The following is a 20,757-nucleotide window of genomic DNA, read 5'->3' on the forward strand; positions in this document are numbered from 1 at the left end:
CTTTACACTAAATGTTTTTAAATAGAATCCACAGAAATCCATAAGTCTGTGTGTGTATAGATCAAAATTACAGACGCAACAGTATTTCCCTTCATTCTAATAACAGTTTAATTTAGCTGGGATATTTCCGGTCTTAATCCCAATCACTGCACTGCAGAAATCTATCAGAATTGATAAAAGTGGGTGTACATATTGCATAATGCCATAAAATCATTAAAACACTCACGCCATAGAGGCTGGCTTGGCGGGCGAAGAGATGTTTCCGATCCTGATGAGGACAGCGGCTGCTGAGGGCTGTAGAGAGACGTCTGGCTCTGAGAGTCAAACAGGCTGGAGAGCGCTGGAGCGAAGACAGAAAAAAAACCCACATAAAGATCAGTTTCCTAATGTCAGTTTACTTAATAGAACCACAACGCAGGGTTTAATATTTTAACAGTCTTTGTTGAGTTGGCTCTACTCCTGTTGATGTGGGTGTTTACATTTTAGGAATTGTAGCCCTTTTTGCACAAAGTCCCCCAGCTTTAGGGGACATTATATTTATTCATTCATCATTTCTTTCTTTGTTTTGGGTATTATTTTTACCTTTAGTCTGCCCTTCATTAAGTGAATCACATGATCAGTTGGACTGAGGTCAGCATCTCAAAGTTTGGCCTAAAAAATGTCTTGGGCTGCGGTCAAACAGTCAAAATGAATTATGTTTTAATGTCTTTTTCTAACCACTTTTCCTTGACCTCGATGGAAAACGTTATGAGGTCAAGGAAAGATGTGAAGGAGGATTCATAAGGACTCAGGAAAAGACCACCGTGGTGCTCAGAGAATCAGACTGCACTTACATAAGGGTACTGATGTTTGCTTTTTTAAAGCAACTTTATTTATAACAGAAAAGTTTATATCACAGTGAAAAACTCAATGCTGGAAAAATTCATGTAAGGATTCCTGTCCAAAACAGAATTACAAGGATGTTTTCAATTTATTATATATGTTATTGACGGCCGATTGGTTGTCTAAATGTTGCGGCTGCAAGGAATTGTGAGGCGGCATTAACTCCTTTCCGTTGGTTAAGGGTGGTCAAGTGTATCCTATGCTAAAGGAGATAAGAAAGGAAGCATTGAAGCACCTTTCCTTAGCATTTAGAGAAGTCGACCACCTCTCATCATGGCTGCCCCTTAGATACTTCGGGGTCATTTCACTCAGTTTGAAACCTTCCGGAGCAAAAAAGACTATTCAACCGCAGCCTTGGTTTCCTCGCATGTATGTGAAGGACCGCTGTGCATATTGTCCAAAAATTGGGGAACTGATTGTTCACCCAGTATGGATGTGAACACCCATAAAACACCCAATTTGAAAGTCAGCACTTTAATATACTTAATATTAGGGCTGTCAAAATTAACAGGATAATAATGCAAATTTGTTGTAACGCCACTAATTTCTTTAACGCAACTTGTGATCTTTTGGTTGTAGCGGGCTCAGTTTTAAAGATAGAGTGAAGAGAATGGCATCATATGAAACTAGTAAACCTAAGGAATCCATTGGTACCATGTCAAACTAGCTTGTCGGGACGGACGTTAAATAACGCTCCAAACATATGCAAAATTTTGGCGAAGGAAAATTGTCATGGATATTTTGAAAAGGGTCCCTTCAAAGGGGCCATGTTATGATTTGAGCATATTTTTTATGCTAAATGCAGTACTTAGTGAGGGTTTCTGGACACTATTTGTCATTGTTTTGTGTTGTTAATTGATTCCCAATAATAAATATATACATACATTTGCATAAAGCAAGCATATTTCCCACTCCCATGTTGATAAGAGTATTAAATACTTGACAAATCTCCCTTTAAGGTACATTTTGAAAGACAATTTGGAATTAATTTGCGATTAACTATGGACAATCATTGATTGACAGCCCTATTTAATATACTTTATATCATTGTTTCTTTTCAAATCCAATGTGCTGGAATACAGCGCCAACACAACAAAAACACCAACACCAACATGTGCCACTGTCCAAATAAGACTGCAATTTATTTAACATCTAAAAAAAGCCCTTTTTCAGAGGATTACAATAAATATTTTTTTACAAATATTTTAAAGCATACTTGCATTTTTATAACCTGACAATGTTCGGCAAAAGTAGTCTTTGATTTAACAAAAATGTAATAAATTCCAGCCTTGGCTTGTAAGTGGTTTGGACACGTAACAACGTTTAATGACAAACTTCATTTGCTGCACTGAAGTTCCTCCCGTGACATAGTTTTTGTCTGCATTTCATAATTAGTGAAGAACTAAACTAGATGAAAAAAGACTAGTAGGTATCTAATAGTTATTGCTGCTTCACTATGCAGGCCTACCTTTCATGGTCTTGGCGTGGGCCTCGCTGCTGCTCTCACACACCGTGTTGAGGAACTCGTCCACCTGCTTCAGTGACAGCGAGTTGTGCAGCGTCTCCAGCGGGTAGATAGAGGGCACCATGGAGCAGCCTTCAAAGCCTGCAGCACAGACAGGAGAGACAGAAACACAGCCGGTCGTACCACTTCTCCATCCGACAGAAGAGGAGGAGGAGGAGGAGCGGTAGTGACACTAATAGCTCTCTGTGCATGTTGGTTGTCTGCTCATTCTCTAAATGCCATATATTAACAAGCAGGTCCCAAAATCCGACAGCCATTTTTATTTGTTAACAAGCCATACAGACTGTTTTTTAGGTTACTGTGAGATCTAAAATTAGTGGCTTGTTACCTTGTACCGTTTACCTACTGTCTGGCCTCAGACAGCAGCTGCACTGCACAAACTTACCAGCCAAAATTAAAGCAAAGGATTTCCTTCCTTAGTTCATTAGTTTGACCATATTAATGAAAGCGGGATGTTCTGATCGTTATGGGAAAGTGTCATATACTGTTTATAATAAAAGGGTGTGGATCAATTCAATCTGATTCAAACCACATAAAACGTATTCAATAATGTAAAAGCATGTTGAAACAGTGAGTAAACATGTTGGATGTACGTTTAGAGGTTTTTGAAGTCAAGCACATGACTTGTATGGAAAGTGATGGTGGATTTGGAGTATACCAAAATAGAAAATAACAGCGAGCACGTCTCCAAATCTTGAACAGTATCGGGTGCCAGGTAGAGGTGAGAACAGAAGGAACAAATCACCGGCACTCACAGATAAAGAGTATATTTTGGTTTATTCTGTGTAATCAAACATAAACGAACGCGTTCACAGTCATCAGCGTTATACAACAAGATGATTTGGTGTATGCTAGCGTGTTCACTGGGTATATCGTAATCTTGTTTATTTCCTAAAAATCACCTGTGTGTTTATGCACATAGTAAGCAAATGATGCATTACATGATCTATCAAGGAACCATCCGCATACTATCAGTCATAGCGGCTGTCAATCATACAAAAAGTTTGTGTTCAAACAGTTAGGGAGGTGGCTGGAGGTGCTGTGCCAACAATAGTGGACCATCTGGAGATAAATAGAGGGCGCATGAGTAAAGGCTTACTTATTCATTTTAGGGATGCATCGATTTATCGGCCAAACATCGGTATCGGCCGATATTCTCCACGTTGACTGACATAACATGTAATTCGCCGATGGCAGTGGCCGATGTTAATTTGCTGTGTTGCATAAATTTTGCGCCGGCTAAATGTTGTGCAGGTTATTTGCGGTCAGTCTTGAACAACAGTAACTAGCTGCTGATTCGGAAAAGAAGCCACCGGCTGGACACGACTCTGGCATGACGACGGGTGCCGTGTGCTCGTGTGGTTTGTTTACAAATATAAGTGACAGAAAAAGTCAGCCGTGTGGGAGAATTAATTTGAAAAATTACAAGGCTCAAACATCATGTTTTTAACAGGTTTTTTGAAAAGGGCAAGATTTCCACCGTCTGTCTCGCTGTCTTGGTAAAGTTAGATAATCCCGACAGCACAGGAATGCAAAATAAACCACAGGACAACAAGTATCTGGCCTTTATGTCGTGTCCTTGAGGAAAACAGCTCGTTGTAGTCGACTCTGATATTTGATCTTAATGATGAACATAAAAACAGATCTTTTTTCTTAATGATCAATTGTATCGCAATGATTTTTCTTAGTTTTGATAATTCATGGATTGAAAGTGAGTTGACCACAACCCCTGATTAGTAGATTAAATAAAAACAAATCTTTGGTGTGGTGTTGTTGTGTATGATTCATTTGTGACAGTTTTGTATTTGCAATCAATCATGTTGGACAGATTTTTATTTAGAATATTTTTCTTCATCTTGATTCGTTGCCTTCATGTCCATTCCTTTTATCTGATTTTATTTTGGGCTGGGAGAAGTCTGTATGGATATATTTATTCTAGGGATGCACGATATGGATGTTTTTCAGCCGATACCAATAACAACCTGCTTCTCATGACATATACCGACAAAATAACCAATAATTTAAGATTTTTGTATTTTAAAAAGAAGTTCATAACATGTAGTTTAATCACACCTGAGGGTAAAGGATAAAATGTAGTGAGCAAAGATGAATGATTTAATATTGCTTAGCTCTGACCAAATCTAACAGACATTGTTAACGCAACAAAAGCAAAGAACAGTTCAGTATTTTTTAAAGTAAATTACATAAAAAAACCTTTAATTGCAATCGTGTTGTCTTCCTTTGAACCACGTCCACGCCGGCGACGACATGTTTGACTCATTAGTCGGTGTGCTGCTCTTGTTCTTTTTCTTCTGTGTTTATTGGCGGATTGCAAACAAACGTTAAAAGGTGCATACCGCCACCTACTGTAACGGAGTGTCCATCATCTACACACTCCTACTGCATCGGAGCGTGTAGATGCTGCGCTTATTAAGTCAATGAAAGCAATTTGGCTTTATATTATCGGCTGATAATTTATTGGGCCCGATGTATATCGTGCATCCCTATTTACTTCATTCATGTGCCGCACTTTTCCTTTCATAAAATGACAAAAAAAGTGAGAGTGTGTGTATGAGCTGAGAAAACACAACTTCTAACCACAAACAAACTGTGCCACGGCAAGCTGACTCACACAATTACAGCAAATACAATCCAGCGTCATTCAGCGCAGCCCGACAAAGACCTCCGTGAAGAAGCGACACCATGAAACAAAAAAAAAAAAAAAAAGGAAATGGATGGCGGTTGAAGCAGCACATCCATATCCTCAGAGAGCATGCTGGTCAGCCTTGCATTTCTCCATGACTAATGTGCTATGACTACAGATCCTTCTCAGGGCTACTCCCTAAAACAACTTGTCCAATCTAAACGACACAAGCGGAACAAACTGCTTAATGGACGGGAACCATTGGAGGCCTTGAGGGGCCAGGATGTGAATTTCCACCTCCACGTTTTAGTGAAGTTGCTCAAAGTTAATGGTTCCTATGGGATCATTTATGTGCAGAACATGACACCAATTGAGGGTTATCAAAATCTGTTCAGTCTTTTCTGCTGCCACTCCATTTTTTAATCTCTACTTGACATTTCTTTGTAGACCTTTGGCCAATCATCTGATATATACACCAGAACACAAAGACGAACAGGACTGGAAAAGCAGGAGACATCACAGGCAGCTGCTTTAACACTTGTTTTAGAAGGTATTCTTCCATTAATCATCACATTGTTTCCTCACTGGATGTTTGCCAAAGCAGCTTTATTCATTAGACCAAGGTAGGCTCGCTGTTCAACATGAAAAGGTCTTCCTGCCAACACTTTGACAACAGAAGAAAAATGATACCTGCTTGGCTTTTAACTGATATTACAAAGCCTCAGGAGGAAATGTTTTGGTGGCTCAAGATGTGAATTCACTCCTCCCAATCTTTGCTGCAGCCTCTCCATGTGGATATCAAATTCAGCTCACACACCAGATGCAGCGGGAGCAGAAAACACTGACGCTACACTGCACCATTCACTCAACCATCTACTAACATGAGGACGGTGATATTTAAAAGAGCAAAACATATAAAGTTACAAAATGTGACAAAGCCAAAAAATCTCAATCTACCTGAAGCCAATAAAAAAAAATCTGCAACTTGTTACAGAAAGTCATCTCTGCTGAATGCAACAGAATAATTGCACAGCTCCGTTAAGGTGACACAACGTGTCAAGACGTGCTCCAGAAACGCTCGACAAAATCAGCAGTTTGTGAACAGGCCACCACTTAATTAGCCAACTAAAATGAGGGATGGGATGATGACCCAAATCTTTCAACAGGCGCTCAAATATCTGCCAACTGGCCAGGAAACATATTTTGGGAGTGCTTGGGGAGACACAACGGTGCCAAGTCGTGACCTCCCCGTGCGAAGGCCAATTTGGTGCCACCAACAGCTGACTCTCCTCTACAGACTGAGCTCGTTATTGAACAAACGCCCAGCTTTTTAGGGCATTTTTTTTAATGAACCACTCCTCAGGATGGAGCATGCACACAATGCAGTTAGACAAGCCGACTGGTCATCAAGTGTCCAACCAGCATGCATGTAGAGTCTCAGTCCTCCTTGAGCAGATTCATTTTAATATTTAGTTAAAAAAATATATTAAGGTTTGCCATATTATACTGTAGTTTTTTCTGGTTCCAGAAATGGCAGAATAGGTGTACAATCATGTGCAAGGAAGGACTGGGGACAAAACAGACTTCAGGACTTAAAGACACAGTGAAATGAAAAAATAAATAAATCCATAACTCCCTCTCTTTTCTCTTCCCGTAAAACTCACCCTGGCGTTTACGGAAATGTATCAGAGCAAATATAATTTTGAACAACTGGCTGACCCCTTCTATTATGTAAAACTGTACTTAACCGAGGGTAAGGTAGTTGTGGCTAGCAGAGCATAGACTGTATATAAGAAGTGGGTGTAGTCACCGTGACGTCACACATTGGTTTGTGGACTGCTGTTTTGAAGCCTTGAGTTTGACATTTTGGCCGTCATCATCTTGGCTTTTTGCAATCAGAAGTGACCAAAATGTTAAAATTAACTTTCTGAAAACACACTTTGAAAGGGTTAAAGTTTAAAGACGAAAACACGGACAACTCCGTGGTAGCGACCTGTCGATCACAAGGTCTGACTCTAAATGGGACCATAATTTACCAAATGAACATCATGCTGTATTGAAGAAAATTGAAACTAGCGATTGAGATCATAAACTCATGTTTACAATGTTTACTGAGGTAATAAATCAAGTGAGAAGTAGGCTCATTTTCTCATAGACTTCTATACAATCAGACTTCTTGTTGCAACCAGAGGAGTCGCCCCCTGCTGGCTGTTAGAAAGAATGCAAGTTTAAGACGCTTCTCTTTTCAGACCCGGAGGTTGCCCACTGGTGGAGGCCAACAGTCCAACTTTTAAGTGACCCAATCAAATCTCTTCTAGCTGATCAGATCCCTCTCGTAACTGAACCCTACCCACGTACTCAGTTTCACTCAGAAATATATCACATTACTGAAGATTAAGCTTAAATGCAGTTTCACTGTGACTTTAAATACGCAGAAGAAAAGTGACATTTCCTGCTTTCAAAGCAAGTGTTGCACCCTCTGGCAGACATGCAAAGAAAAATAGGAGCATGCTTACAGTTGGACATGAAATGGAGCAGAGCTGCAGATGTGACAAAAAAGAAAAGGATGAATGCACAGGCGGAAAAAAGTAAAGCATTGAACTATGCAAAGCTCAACTGGCATTAACAGCGTCCCACTTGCCCCAAAGCTGGCTGAACAGGGCTAGAGGGAGGAAGAAGAGGCGACAGGAAGTGAGAGGGGTCTACAGAGGCTGACCGTGGAGGGATTCTGGGAGCTCCTGACCAGACATCAGCCAGCTCTTGAGGAGGCGGAGGTGGTAGGGACAGTGGCGCAGGTGTTGGGCTACGGCCCCGTCCACAGCCAGAGGGGCAAACCCCAGCAGGGCCGGCTCAGCGGGAAGCCCCCCCAGCAGCTGGACTACATGGAGCTCGTCTGAGGGCTCTGAGGGACGAGAGGCAGAGCAGGGAGAGAGGAAGAGAAAGTACAGTGGAGCAGGAGGAGGCGGAGGAGTGATAGGAGCTAAAAGAGCAGTGTGGCTTCAGGACGGTGAAGCTTGGTGTCTGAATTCATCAGAGAAAGTACATTCATTTTCAATCTCTGACTTCATTTGATCAATACTCGTCTTGACCTTTTAGTTATGAAGCAGACCAACTCTGCTCAACAGTGTGCCTCAACCACAAACAAGTCCGACTGACACAAATCCCACCATTTCCATTTCAAAGCACACAAAGTTCAAACAAAGGATAACCAGAGGTCAAATAAAAACAGCAGCAGTCAATGATCAAATCAATAATGTAGAACATCACAGGTTTAAAAGGATCAGTGATAACACATCAGAGACACAGATCTACTTTACAGAACATGTGAACCAGAGGTCATCAATGTAACTCTTCAAGCACACCTTGGCCTACTTCAAAAATGTGGCCCAGAAAAAAACAGTGACCTTGCAGTTTTTTTTTTTTTTTTCAATAAACAGCTCTGTGTTTGGAGATAAAGATGCACTGTGACCACTCTCTCAAATAAAACAAATTTGTATTTAAGATTTATGGCATCAAACCACGACTCTCGTGTGCCACCTCCCTGGAGCCCTAAACTCTCTCAGGATGCGCAAAGGCTCCAGGTTCACCATGTTCGTCACTACATTAGTTTGTAGTAATTAATCACTAATTTGCTTGTTAGTAAAGCACATTATCGTCTGAAGTATCAGGGGCTTTAAACCTGCAATAACAGACATTTTTGGCCACTTGTTGGTATATTCACACATCCAGTAGATACAGAGAAACATCAGCATTCATTTGGAGTCATGTCTGAGTCCAACTGATGACGTCCAGAAGTCCAGTATTCACTCTTTTTTTGGTCTCCATCAACTCTTGAGGGAAATATCTAGCTCTATAGCTGCTGAATGCATCACTGTGTTCACCAGCTAGTCTCTAACTGTGCCTGTCTGATGCCGCTTTTGCCTTTATGAGATAGAGATAGTGATAGTTGTGAAAGGGGGGGAGAGAGAGAGAGATGGTATGACATGCAGCAAAGGGCCGATGGTTGGATTCGAACCCCGGGCCGCTGCGGTAAGGACTCAGCCTTGATACATGGGACGCCCACTCTACCAGGTGAGCTACTGGGGTGCCCGTACAGTGGGTTATTTTAGAGCTTTTTTGCTGAAAACGAACAGAAATCGATGTTATCGGGCCAGCTAAACAATGAGCTGAAACTCCCTGTAAAGCTCGGCGAAGCTGCAGATTCTAGCGATAATAAAACTGAACTTAATGAAGGTAAAAACTCCCACAGATCATTTTCCCCCAGAGCCCTCTAATTATATCTTCCAATATTTGAATAATGAAGTAATCAAAAAAAGTCATGGCTGTTGCTCAAAAACTGCATAAAAATTCACACTGAACACATTTTGCTTCCTCTCCAGTACACTGTGTGTGAGCAGCACAGTATTTCACCCAATAATAAAAGTTATGAGTGAGAAAAGAAGACTGTTGTGGTTGTTCTTTTCTCCACTGAGCATCATAATTCATCAGTGCTAATTTGCTTAATTTCCTCAGCAAAGACGACAGGTTTCCTCATACCCTACCAAGCTAATAAATAGATATAAAATGGATTTAAAAAAATATATCAACAGATAATAAAGAGCTGTTTCGCTCCAAAATAAAAAAGTGAAAATGTGACCTGACTGATTTATGACTCAATCTCAAACAATAATAAAAATAGTATGTCATATCCAGGGACAAATATTATTACAAATATACCTTATTAGTATTCCACTGAGTTTTACTTCCACAGCCATAATTCTCTTTACAAAATGTGTATATAAATGGTCATTTTGAACTTAAACTACAACAATATGTTAGAAACATGTACCTCTTTTTAAGGGAATATCATCTTTATCTATTACTAACAATCAAAAACCAAACAAAAAGAGGTAAAAGCATTACTTGCAGGTCACATAACTTGAAAAACAACTATTTTAAAAATCAAATTAAACAACAAACATGATTTATATATATATATATATATATATATATATATATATATATATATATATATATATATATATATATATATATATATATATATATATATATATATATATATATATTGTATTATTCCTTCTTTCTAACTTAAGTGCGGACATCACAAACATAAAAGTCATGTTACTACTTCCTAAGGTCATAACTTGCATACTAGATATGAAGCCAGCACACAGGCTACTACGGTTCAAACTGGAGCGAATCACTCATCGCTGCGGTTCCCCGTAGTTTGTCCAAACGCTTGTCAACATCATATCAGATTTCTTAATATCACACGGACTCGTCATTATGAATCAACACGTCAGACGATCCCGGTGCTTCGAAGACGTGTAATGTCTCCTGCTAAAGCACAGGCAGCACTCATCAGGCTGCAAACACATGCTGGGCTATTTCTAAGCCAGAGATCTAAATACATAATACCATTCAGTCATAACCAAATAACCTAACATGACTTGTATTCAGTTCTGTGCTCTGGCGTTTAACTCGTTCCTTCTCATTCTATAAGAGCCAGCAGGGCTGATGCTCCCATACGCACACAGTGGTGGTGCAAAACTGCCTCAAAACACATTTCAAGAAAGTAAAGAGTGGATTTCATCATACTGCAGCTTTAACAATGATAAGAATGATTTTCAGAGAACACAAATGAACTGAAGAGGAACTTTAATTAAATCCCAACAGCTGCTGTTTCTAAAAGAAAACTTTGCACCAATCCAGTCGGATACTCACCAGTGACGGATACATGTGACTGAATCAAAGACACTGAATACAACTTTTAACAAAATCAACAATGTTAGATTACAAGTGTGAACGCAGCAAACTGTAGCTGTCAATGCTGCTGAACTCAAGTAGGCAGTTAGCATCCACACGTTGGCTTTACCAGTGAGTTACTGTCAACCAACAAATAAAATAAACACTCGGTATCAAGTGGGATTTTAATAAAGAAGAGCAAAAAGGATCTTTTTATCATAATGCTGCAACTAATGATTATTTTCATTATTAAATAATATATTGTTTAGTCTATGAAATGCCAAAAAATGCCTTTTTAAAAAGTCACAGGCGATGACTTCAAATGTCTTGTTTTGTAGTAATTCAAGTTAAACACTCCTTTGTTTTGTTCCTTTGTTGGATGTGTAGGTACAGAGCTGCAGTCCAACAAATGAATGAAGAAACAAAATCACATACGTACACGTCTTGCTGTCTGATTTGTGAGAAGCTCCTCATTCAACATGTTGGAAAGTGACTCAAGAGCAACTTCAAATTTTGTCTTTGCTGACCTCTCCTGGTTTAACGTCTCACCTTGCTGCTGTGACGTAGAAGTGCACTCCGGGGTGTGTCAGTACACCGTGACATCACTGTTGAGTGTGGTTACAAGTGCAATATTTCCGACCACACCAATCAGTGATACTGTCAGACGTGAATTTTATATTTTTTTTTATAGAAGAATAAATGATTTGAAATTTAGAAAAAGTGCAGGTGAGGATATATTATGATATGTGAACAGATTATCTGCACATGGAAGTATATCTGAGATATATTCCACATACATCCATCCTGTGAACAAACAGCAGGGATCAGAGAGGCAAATTAAACAAGTGCAGGCAGAGCAGGTGGTGTTAGAGGTGAGGGCCGAAAAACAACACAAGGTAAACACCGAGGGTGTGTGGTGAAACAGAAACTCCTTAAAAAGTAATTGTTTTTAAAATCTTGGAGACGTTTATTGTAAATTAACGCAGCCAAACGTCAAACCCCCAAAAATAGAAAACACAGGAAATGTTTTCCCACAAAAAAAGATCATGCAAGATAACAGGAAAAACTGGAGGAGTGTCGAAATAAACTTGAATAAAAGCAGACATACCATTAGTCGGATGCCTGGCAAACGACACAGAAAATCTCTTTACTGGCGGCATAGAGAACAGCTCTGAGGAGATAAGAAAGGTAACTGGTATTACTGGGACTGCTGGTACCTGTGTCTGCCTGTTTGCCAGTGATGTCGTTGAGAAAAAAAAAAGAGAGGAGAGAAAAACAGAATGAGAGAGAGAGAGAGAGAGAGAGTTGGCCCGTCGATTCATCCATATCTGTCTGCCAACCAACATGCGTGACATTGAGAGTCATCTCTGAATAAAGAGGAGAAAGAGAATGGAAAGGCTAGATGGAGTAAATGATGGACGTTCTGGCTGAACATGCAGGAGGAGTGATGCTGGACTAAAGGGCATTCAACTGTGACAAGGAAACAATCGGTGAATCCAACCTCCCTTTTCTTCCTTAACCTTGGTTGTTGATTAGTTCAACATTGTGGGAAACACATATATTCGCTTTCTTGCCGAGAGTTAGATGAGAAGATTGATATCACTCTCATGTCTGTACGATAAATAGGAAGCTACAGACAGCAGCAGCTTAGCTTAGCTTAGCATAAAGACTGGATACAGGGGATAAACAGCTAGCCTGGCTCTGTCCAAAATGTAACTGCATCTGCAAACTTGTACCCCTAAAGTTCACTAATTATTATTATTAATATCTGGTTCTTTAGCTGCTAAATGCTCCAGTATGTTCACCAGCTAGTCTCTAACTGCGTCTGCCTGCTGTTTGGTGCTGAGCAGGAGGTGTACAGTGGGTTTTTTTTAGAGCTTTTTTGCTGTAAAAAGCTGCCTTCTGCAGCCGATAAAACGACACTATGAGAGCAACGAGAGTGAACCAAAATCAGTAAAGTTGCAGCTCGACAGCTAAACAGCTGAAAGACGCCAAAATGCTCCGTAGAGTAGGCTTGCCGCGGTAGTCGGTGTTACAAGTGTTACACGGAGTTCGGGCATATACCGATTACATTAGTGCCCAGCGTTTTTTGTTTTTTTTCATAGAAATTAAACCCATTTTGTTCATTTTCATTTCAGACTATGGACGCATCTGAAAGTCTCGATTGACTCAGCTCAGAGTAGCAGGAGTCAGATTTCACGCACTATCACGGGACGAGAGGGTTGACAGACAAAACGATGGTGGAGTATTTGGCGTCAAAGAAAAAAGCAAACGCGCCTTTTTGGAAATATTTTGGATTGAAACCCAATGCTATAAGGGAACCATAACGTTAATGAGGCAATCACTGCGCAGGGGACAGCGCGGTCACTGCCAGTGTGCATTGCGCCGGTTGGAAAGCGAAAGCTCAACCGGAGAGGCCAGACACAAAGATACCCGACGTTAAAGATCAAAGTAAGCGCTCTACATATACGTCATCTTTTCTTGTAAAATGTCCGGTGTAAACGGTAATAACGTTGTACTACAAGCGACCCCATTTCGCATACGAGTAGTCATGTGATCCATTGTTAATATAAAAATATTGATTATAGCCACTTTGAAGTAATGATTAAATGGTTGAAACAACCAGCTTCTGCACCTTTAAGTGGTACTGTAATAATAGCAATAGAAACTTGAACAAACCTAACGGGCTTGGTCTCTTGTCCAGGATACAGGACAACTAAATAATTGTAAGAATATCCACTTTTATATAATTATTAAGGGCTGCGCGATTTGGAGAAAAAAAATCTAATTGCGATTATTTTGACTGATATTGCGATATGATAGGTAATGATATTTTTTTACATCATTATTCTAATTTTCACTGAAAAACACGTTAAAATGATTATGGTGTGATGTTTGCGATAAAGGTTGCTCTAACACTCATCACCAACACCGCAGGTCATTCTAAGGTCTGAATTCAAACCAGAACATTTAATTTTCTCTCATTTCCCGTAAAAAGAATAATATGTTGTCCTGATGCAGCCCTCGCTTCCCGTAAATGAGCAGCACTGACGTCAGTTCCAAACCCTCACCTGTCTCTCAGAGAGCATAACATGATGTAACAGAATTGAGAGGAAGGCAACGGTTTGCTCCAGGCAGTGTGTAGGCTTGCAGTCAGAGTGACACCCGGTGGATAAACTGAACAGCTCACTTTCCGGTGTTTAAAACCCGCAGTGGGAAAAAAAATCCCTGCCTGTTTGTGCAGATCCATATGCATCCGTATAATTTGCTAGTAAAAAATATCTGCTGCTGACTTAACCTGAGGATATGACACATTAATCTTTGGAAAGTACTACACAAACATGTAATTAAAACAGCTGTGACCATGAGAATGATATCCAATCCATATGTTTGGGATAATTAAACCTGCTATAAGGACACCTGTGGCTGTAAAAACAGCTTGGTTGTACTCACCATTACCAACAAGAGACTGAGGGGATTGAGAACGTGACTGGTGGATTTAAAAGGTGGATTATTGGGTCTTGAAAACATATCTGTTCCAAATAACAGGCTGAGTTTCTTAACGTAAGGATTACCGTAAATTGTGATTAATGAAAGAAGCCAGACTTCTGGCTCCCAGACACAAAAACTACTTTACTGTGGATTATGAAATTAAATTCCCTGAGAGAGGATATGGCACGCACTGCAAAACAACATGCACAGAGAGAGAGAGAGAGAGAGAGAACATTTCAACACAATCGAACCCAAGCAGACAGCGGTGTGATCATTGAGTGGACATGCTGATCTGGGAGAACATTGATCACCGATAGCTGCGGTACATCACACAGTCCAATGTCAGGTTGCATGCTCAGCATTTGCTGCAGAGTCGATCACTCTGCCGTCAAATCAGTGCCCTTAACGTGCACGCTGCGAAGTCAAATCACTCAAGAAATGTGATGCAACAGATTGAAATTGCTGGTTTGTTTTTGGAAAAGGAGCAACAGAAAGCAGGGTGCTTTAAAAATAATAAAAGTGACAATACTGATGTCCCAAAAAATTTAAGTATCTGAAGCTTAAGGAGCGAAAAGAAGAAGAAAAAAAGAAGATATTCTAAAGCCAAAAAGAGTCTGAAGAACTTCTCAAAAAGGATGAAAAGACCCGCCTTGTGGAGGAGGACAGACAGTGGTGTGAACGTACCGAACATGCCAATCTGGCACGGCAGACTGCCTGGGGACAGGGGTGGTTTTCGGTGGAGGTGGTGGTGCGTGCGGACGTAGTCCCGCAGGTTGGGGGCGCTACAGGACACCCCGAGGGCGGAGGCACTGAAGAGGCCAGAGCAGAGCGACCCTGTGTGAGGAGGAGGAAGCCGGGGGGGAGGGAGGTGTGCAGGGTGAGTATCAAACACCATGCCATTATTCACAACAAACTGATACTATGGGGAGATTCTGGCATTAGTGTTTGTACATTTCAAAGGATGACCACCTGTGTGAAAACCCTGTAACTACAGTTTAGGTGATTTTCATCCTTTAAAGGGTAACTTTGGTATTTTTCAACCTGGACCCTATTTTCCCATGTGTTTGTGTCTACAGTACATGACTAATAGGGTCAACAATTTTTTTGAAATCGGTCCAGTATTGAGGGAGAACGCTGTAACCGGCTGCCGCAAAACGAGCTGTGAGGGCAAATGAGCAGCGTCGATGTAACGTTACATTCACTAAAAGTGCTTGTTTTTGCCTTTTTACATTATGGAAAGGACTCTACAGAGGAATAAAACGTTTCTCCTACCATACCTTACAAATGGTCTGTTTGTTATCGTGGCCAAGTCCTGCTCTAGGAGAAGTCTCGTTGTAAAATTGGAGTACAGAGCAAATTTATCTTTTCCACTTCTATGCAGGGAAATTATTTTTTATTACTGTCAAAGTTTTTTCATTTTGACTCGGCACTGATCTACTGCGCACGAATCCCTTCTCCTCCAGTTTATGACTTTATAAACGTCACTGTTTTTGCAGACTTCATTTAGTATATTCTGCGTGTTCTCTTCGGCCAGATGTCAAGCAAACATCGGTCAGTCCTCTCCCACTCATGTTAACGTGTCGTTTATCTGTGTCCATCTCAACGATCAGCCTGCGTTTTGGTTCGCTTAGAAAGAGGAGACCACCTCTCGCAAGCAGTCTTGGACCGGTTGTTTTGGTCCGCACCAGAATACGATTACTGCATTCACACCTGCCCAAACAAACTGCACCAGAGGGTGAACCATGCCAGAGTTAGATTAAAGCTGACTAAATGTTGGCTTGTGAAAGCACCCTTAGATAACACTAAGCTATGCTTTCTGTACTCCAACACAACTAACTCTGACCGGCTGGCACTCGCATTTCCACCAGGGATGTATTCCACCGTTGTCTTCCAGCAACACGTCACCTCGCCAGATTTCAGAACGAGACTTCTCCTTGAGCGAGACTCTTTCCATAATGTCAGACACTTATAATAACAATCACAGCCTGTCACGGCAAAAACAAGCACTTTCAGTGGATGTAAATGACGCTGCCAGCTTGTCCCGATAGCACCATATTGCAGCCCGTAAGCAGCTGCTGTCTGCAGCGCTCTCCCTCAAGACTGGACCAGTTTCAGAAATTATTGTCGCTATTAGTCAGTTAGACACAAAAACACGGGAAAATAGGGTCCTAGTTGATAAATACCAAAGTTACCCTTTAAATTCAGTTGTGGATAAAAAGAATCACTTTCAAAAAATGGTTTATGATTAACTAAAAATATTCATGGACAATCTGAAAACATAGCTGCTGTATTTGTTCCTGGAAATTATGTCATGCAAGCTACAAGGTTTTCACAACAGTGACCTCATCTGTAAAACCTGTGCATGTGTGCATATGTGTAAACAAACAAGGCCAGGGGTGAGTGAACAAGTGAATACAGAATGTGTGTTTTGTATGCAAAAAGCAGCAGAGGCGTGACGAAACAGACCAAGTATGGAAATGGGATTGTTTCAGACCCCCGTTGTGCACAAACTCTCTGAAGTTGCAACAGCCAATTCTGATAAATTCATCATATTTTTTTATTCTAATACTTTAAATCAATATTGAGTTTATAGACCACACAGAAGAGGAACTATCTTTGGAATTAGAGAGTTAAAAAAAGATCTAAAAAGGCGCTTCTGCCATGTCCCTTTGGTCTATAAATAGCATAAAGGTATGTAACGCAGCTCGCCAACAGAGGTCGTCCCTGACACCTGCTGCTCTTGTCAGTGGCCTGTACACAGTCTGTGTTGCTGGTGTTGGTGATGACAGGGGACGGATCACTTGGCAGCCTCTCACTTACTATACATAACAAACTGACAGCCTACACTCAGAGGATATCAAGACGCTTTGATGTCGCGCAAATGCAGAACCAGCTGCTGCATTCAGACTTGTGATAACTAAGCACTGAATGACAGCACAATTATCACATTTAGGAAGAAGTAAGACTATACCCGTGCTGTACTTTTATACATGTAGCTGCTCTTGTCTGTTTATGATTGAACTTGATTGCATCTGAGAGGTTTTTTTATTGGAAAGGACATATAATAAGCTTCCTTCCTCTCTACCACATTTTTTAGGTCTTAATTGTGCAAACAAAGGATGATAAATGCACTGACTACAACAGCTGCAAGTAGTGAAGCAGTTTAACAAGGTTTGAAACTCTCAGTAAAGCACATAGTTTCCACTCCCTGTTCTCACACTCGTGGTTTTCTCCACACCTCTTGATTTAGACGACGGGCTTTCATGCTTGTGTGAGTGTCACCGTGTTAGCAGGCTGTTGGACGGTACATGCCCTTGTAAAGTGTACACACAGCAAAACAAGAGTCCTTCAAGGGCTCTTTCATTAGGGGAGAGGTTAAATCAGTTTGAGGGACCCAGAGAGGTCGTTAAAAAAGACCAGCTGATTTGGAACATTTTAAGTCATTTTAACACTTTGTGTATCAAAGTGGGTCAAAGGGTCAAGAAGAGCTACCCAAATATCTAACTTAGGAGGGTTTATTGTAACAGAAAAGATGAGCCCAAAATTGATTTTAAAAATAATATACATTTCTTATGCAGGACTAAATGACATTTCCTGCAATTAAAAGAACAAATTATGTTAAAACTTATTGCTGGCAAACAATTATTTTTCCCCACAACTAGCTTGTTTGGGGACAACAACGATGTTTATTAGTCATCCTGCTGAGGGCTCTAGAAATCAATTCCAAACCTAATGGGCACATCAGACAATTGTACTGCTATAAACTGTTCCCACTGTGTGCATAATTATTATTTAGAATGCAATGATGTGGTTTTATATATATATATATATATATATATATAGGTAATACTTGCTTGTTTATGTTGTCTTAGGTTTTACTGCTATTTAAATTTTTAGCATTATATCCATAATTTATCTTTCGTTTTCTGGATTATAACCTGCATAAATGTATCATCGATCGACGCCCTATTAGGGCCATTGTAGGTACAACATTTTTTTTTTTTTTTTAAATTACGCAGCCATGGGAGGGAGGTAATATTTCCGCCGTCTCAATTTCGTTGCGCCTAAAGCAGTGTTCTTATGGCAAGGATGGCCTCTGAGCAAAGCGGAAGTCCTGAAAGATACATACAGTATATGCATTTTATTCTGTGTTCTTAAAGGAACATAATGCTGACATTGATATACAGAGTACTTTATTTCAAATGTCCTCTCTTGACTAAGAAAGCTAAGAAAAGTTTTTTCTTGCAAAATTCTGAATTTATAATTTCAGAGAATATTTAAATTTTTTTCTTGTAAATTCTGAATTTACTCAGAATATCACCCTCCTCCCCTCCCCCGGCTCCATAATTTAATTTTTACCTGGCCCTGATACGCCGTCACAATTGCTGTCTGGTAACACTACAGCTGTTTCCTAATTCCATACAACAATCTATTTTGAGTATGTACTGTGTTTATACAAAAAAATCTTTGATCTTTGAGCTGTTCATGTCTATTATTGTCCCGGAATGCAACGCACAAAGGAAATGGAGGAGCATCTAATTGATTTTGGAAGAATATTATTGTATTAAAAATATTGCTTTCACTTTGTCAGTTAGTATATTGTACATACTGTCTACAATTAGCTGTAGTATTATGTAGTAATTAGTATGCAGTATGGAATCAGGACACAGGTTATATTTCAAAGTCTGTTCTGAAATATCTACTTTAGAATAAACAGTTAAATGGTCTAATGGTTCAATTTGACCTTCTGTAGTTTGGTTTGTTTCTTGTGCAGACCTCAGAAATAAGAGATAAAACATCTACAATATGTTCCCATGTTATCACTTTATCACCTAGCAGAGATATCGGTATGTCTCTGAACGCTATGTGCCGCCAGAGATCCTGCAGTTGGCTGTGAACGCAACACTCTCCCTGCTGACCTCTCGCCTACATAGTTTGGAGTCTGATCCTGTTTGGCTGCTGCTGAGCTAAGCTGGGGTGGAAGCTATGTGACCCTCAGAAAGAGAGACAGAGGGGACGGGGGGTGATGGAAAGAAAAGAGGGAAAGAAAAACAGACTGAAAGAAATAACGAGAGACACAGAGAGGGGTTTGGAAAGGTGGGAAGGTGAGGGAGAAGTCACAGCCGGGGGCTTGTGATGAGGAGGATCAGTGATGACAGCTGGAGATAAAATGTGTTGTGAGTGTCTGTCGGCATAAACCCTCTCTCTCTTACTCTCTCCACACACACACACACACACACACACACACATTTATAGATAACACACACACACACCAGAAACGAGGTGCCCACCTAGGCCACTGGCTGCTTTGATCTCAGGAGACTGGCGCGAACACGAGGGGAAGAGTCGGTGGGACGTGCAGCCTTTGGAGGACTGGGTGGGAGAGGTCTCAGAGAGGACCTGAGTGGGGCCATGGAGACCAGGGGTTAAGACTAAGACCACTGCCACAGTGAATCAGGGACCTGACGTCTCTCATTCACTTAAACAAAATGGTAACACTTCTTATACAAGAAAAACAAAAATGTACAACTGCTCAACTAAAGAGAGACTAGAACTACTATGTGTGGTAATAAAATGAAAGACCCAGTCTGATTGTATTATTATTATTATTAGCAGGGTCTGGTACCTCCATGGAGCCCGTCTTGCGGTTGCGGACCATGGGGGACCTTCGCTGGATGTTGATTGGCTCAGTGAGGGGAAGTGCCTGGTCCAGCTGGTCCTGGGAGAGATCCTCCAAACTGCCTTGATTGGGCTTTTTGTCTTGATTCTGATTGGTTGGAGAACAAGAGAAGGAAATGATGAATATATATTATCCGCATGCATCGGCAAAAACCACCTCAGCTGTCCTACATGACATGACCTTAACTCATTTAATGCTACAACAAATATTTATTTGACAAAATACTTATCTTCACAAAAGACAAGCAAAATGTTATGAGCTCTATATTTTAAATGCAAGGATTTGCTTTTATCCTACCATTTTAGTTGTCATAGAGAAAACTGAATTCACCATTTCTTCTCAGTTATGCAAAGTGTACACAGGAAGATGATACAAACTGATGAAAACACTTTGTTTACAAGAGAAACATGTGCTTCAAGTGTCAAGTTACTGTAATGTATTGCTAGAGAGTTAAACACAGTCAAAAGAATGTGACTTCATACAGACAGACAGACGCCACAGCGACATAATGGCCTGCATACCAGTATGGCAGAACATAAAGCTTATATTACACATGACCAATGCTTGGGATTGACAGACAACAATGAGTAACAGTGACTGTACACGATTATTTCAATATTTTTTCCTGCAGACAGAGCTGGACGTTGTGTTTTTACCTTTTGTCATCACTCACTAACTTTTCAAAATATTTGGCCAGTTGGTTTAACTTCCCACAAAAAGGCATAAGAATTAGGTATGTACTGGCAAGGATCTGGCGATACGATACGTATCATAATACTGGAATAAGGA

The 20,757-nt window shown here is 40.4% G+C and overlaps 1 protein-coding gene across 9 annotated transcripts in view; it reads right to left on the reverse strand.

The window, feature by feature from the left end:
• The window catches only part of ppip5k1b (diphosphoinositol pentakisphosphate kinase 1b), a 59,779-nt gene that overhangs the window by 4,918 nt on the left and 34,104 nt on the right, over positions 1-20,757 (reverse strand). For 2 of the 9 annotated variants that reach the window (XM_037767168.1, XM_037767166.1), the window contains 6 exons: positions 19,915-20,055; positions 19,562-19,688; positions 14,973-15,122; positions 11,905-11,967; positions 2,351-2,488; positions 227-340 (listed from right to left, as the gene is read on the reverse strand). In XM_037767168.1, the coding sequence (XP_037623096.1) occupies positions 227-340; positions 2,351-2,488; positions 11,905-11,967; positions 14,973-15,122; positions 19,562-19,688; positions 19,915-20,055 (733 nt within the window). Of the gene's footprint in view, positions 1-226; positions 341-2,350; positions 2,489-7,567; positions 7,592-7,767; positions 7,954-11,904; positions 11,968-14,972; positions 15,123-19,561; positions 19,689-19,914; positions 20,056-20,757 lie in introns of those variants that run through there. The other 7 variants (XM_037767171.1, XM_037767170.1, XM_037767173.1 and 4 more) reach the window with 6 other exon arrangements.

The sequence above is a fragment of the Sebastes umbrosus genome, chromosome 4, assembly GCF_015220745.1.
Source record: "Sebastes umbrosus isolate fSebUmb1 chromosome 4, fSebUmb1.pri, whole genome shotgun sequence".
Classification (NCBI taxonomy): domain Eukaryota; kingdom Metazoa; phylum Chordata; class Actinopteri; order Perciformes; family Sebastidae; genus Sebastes; species Sebastes umbrosus.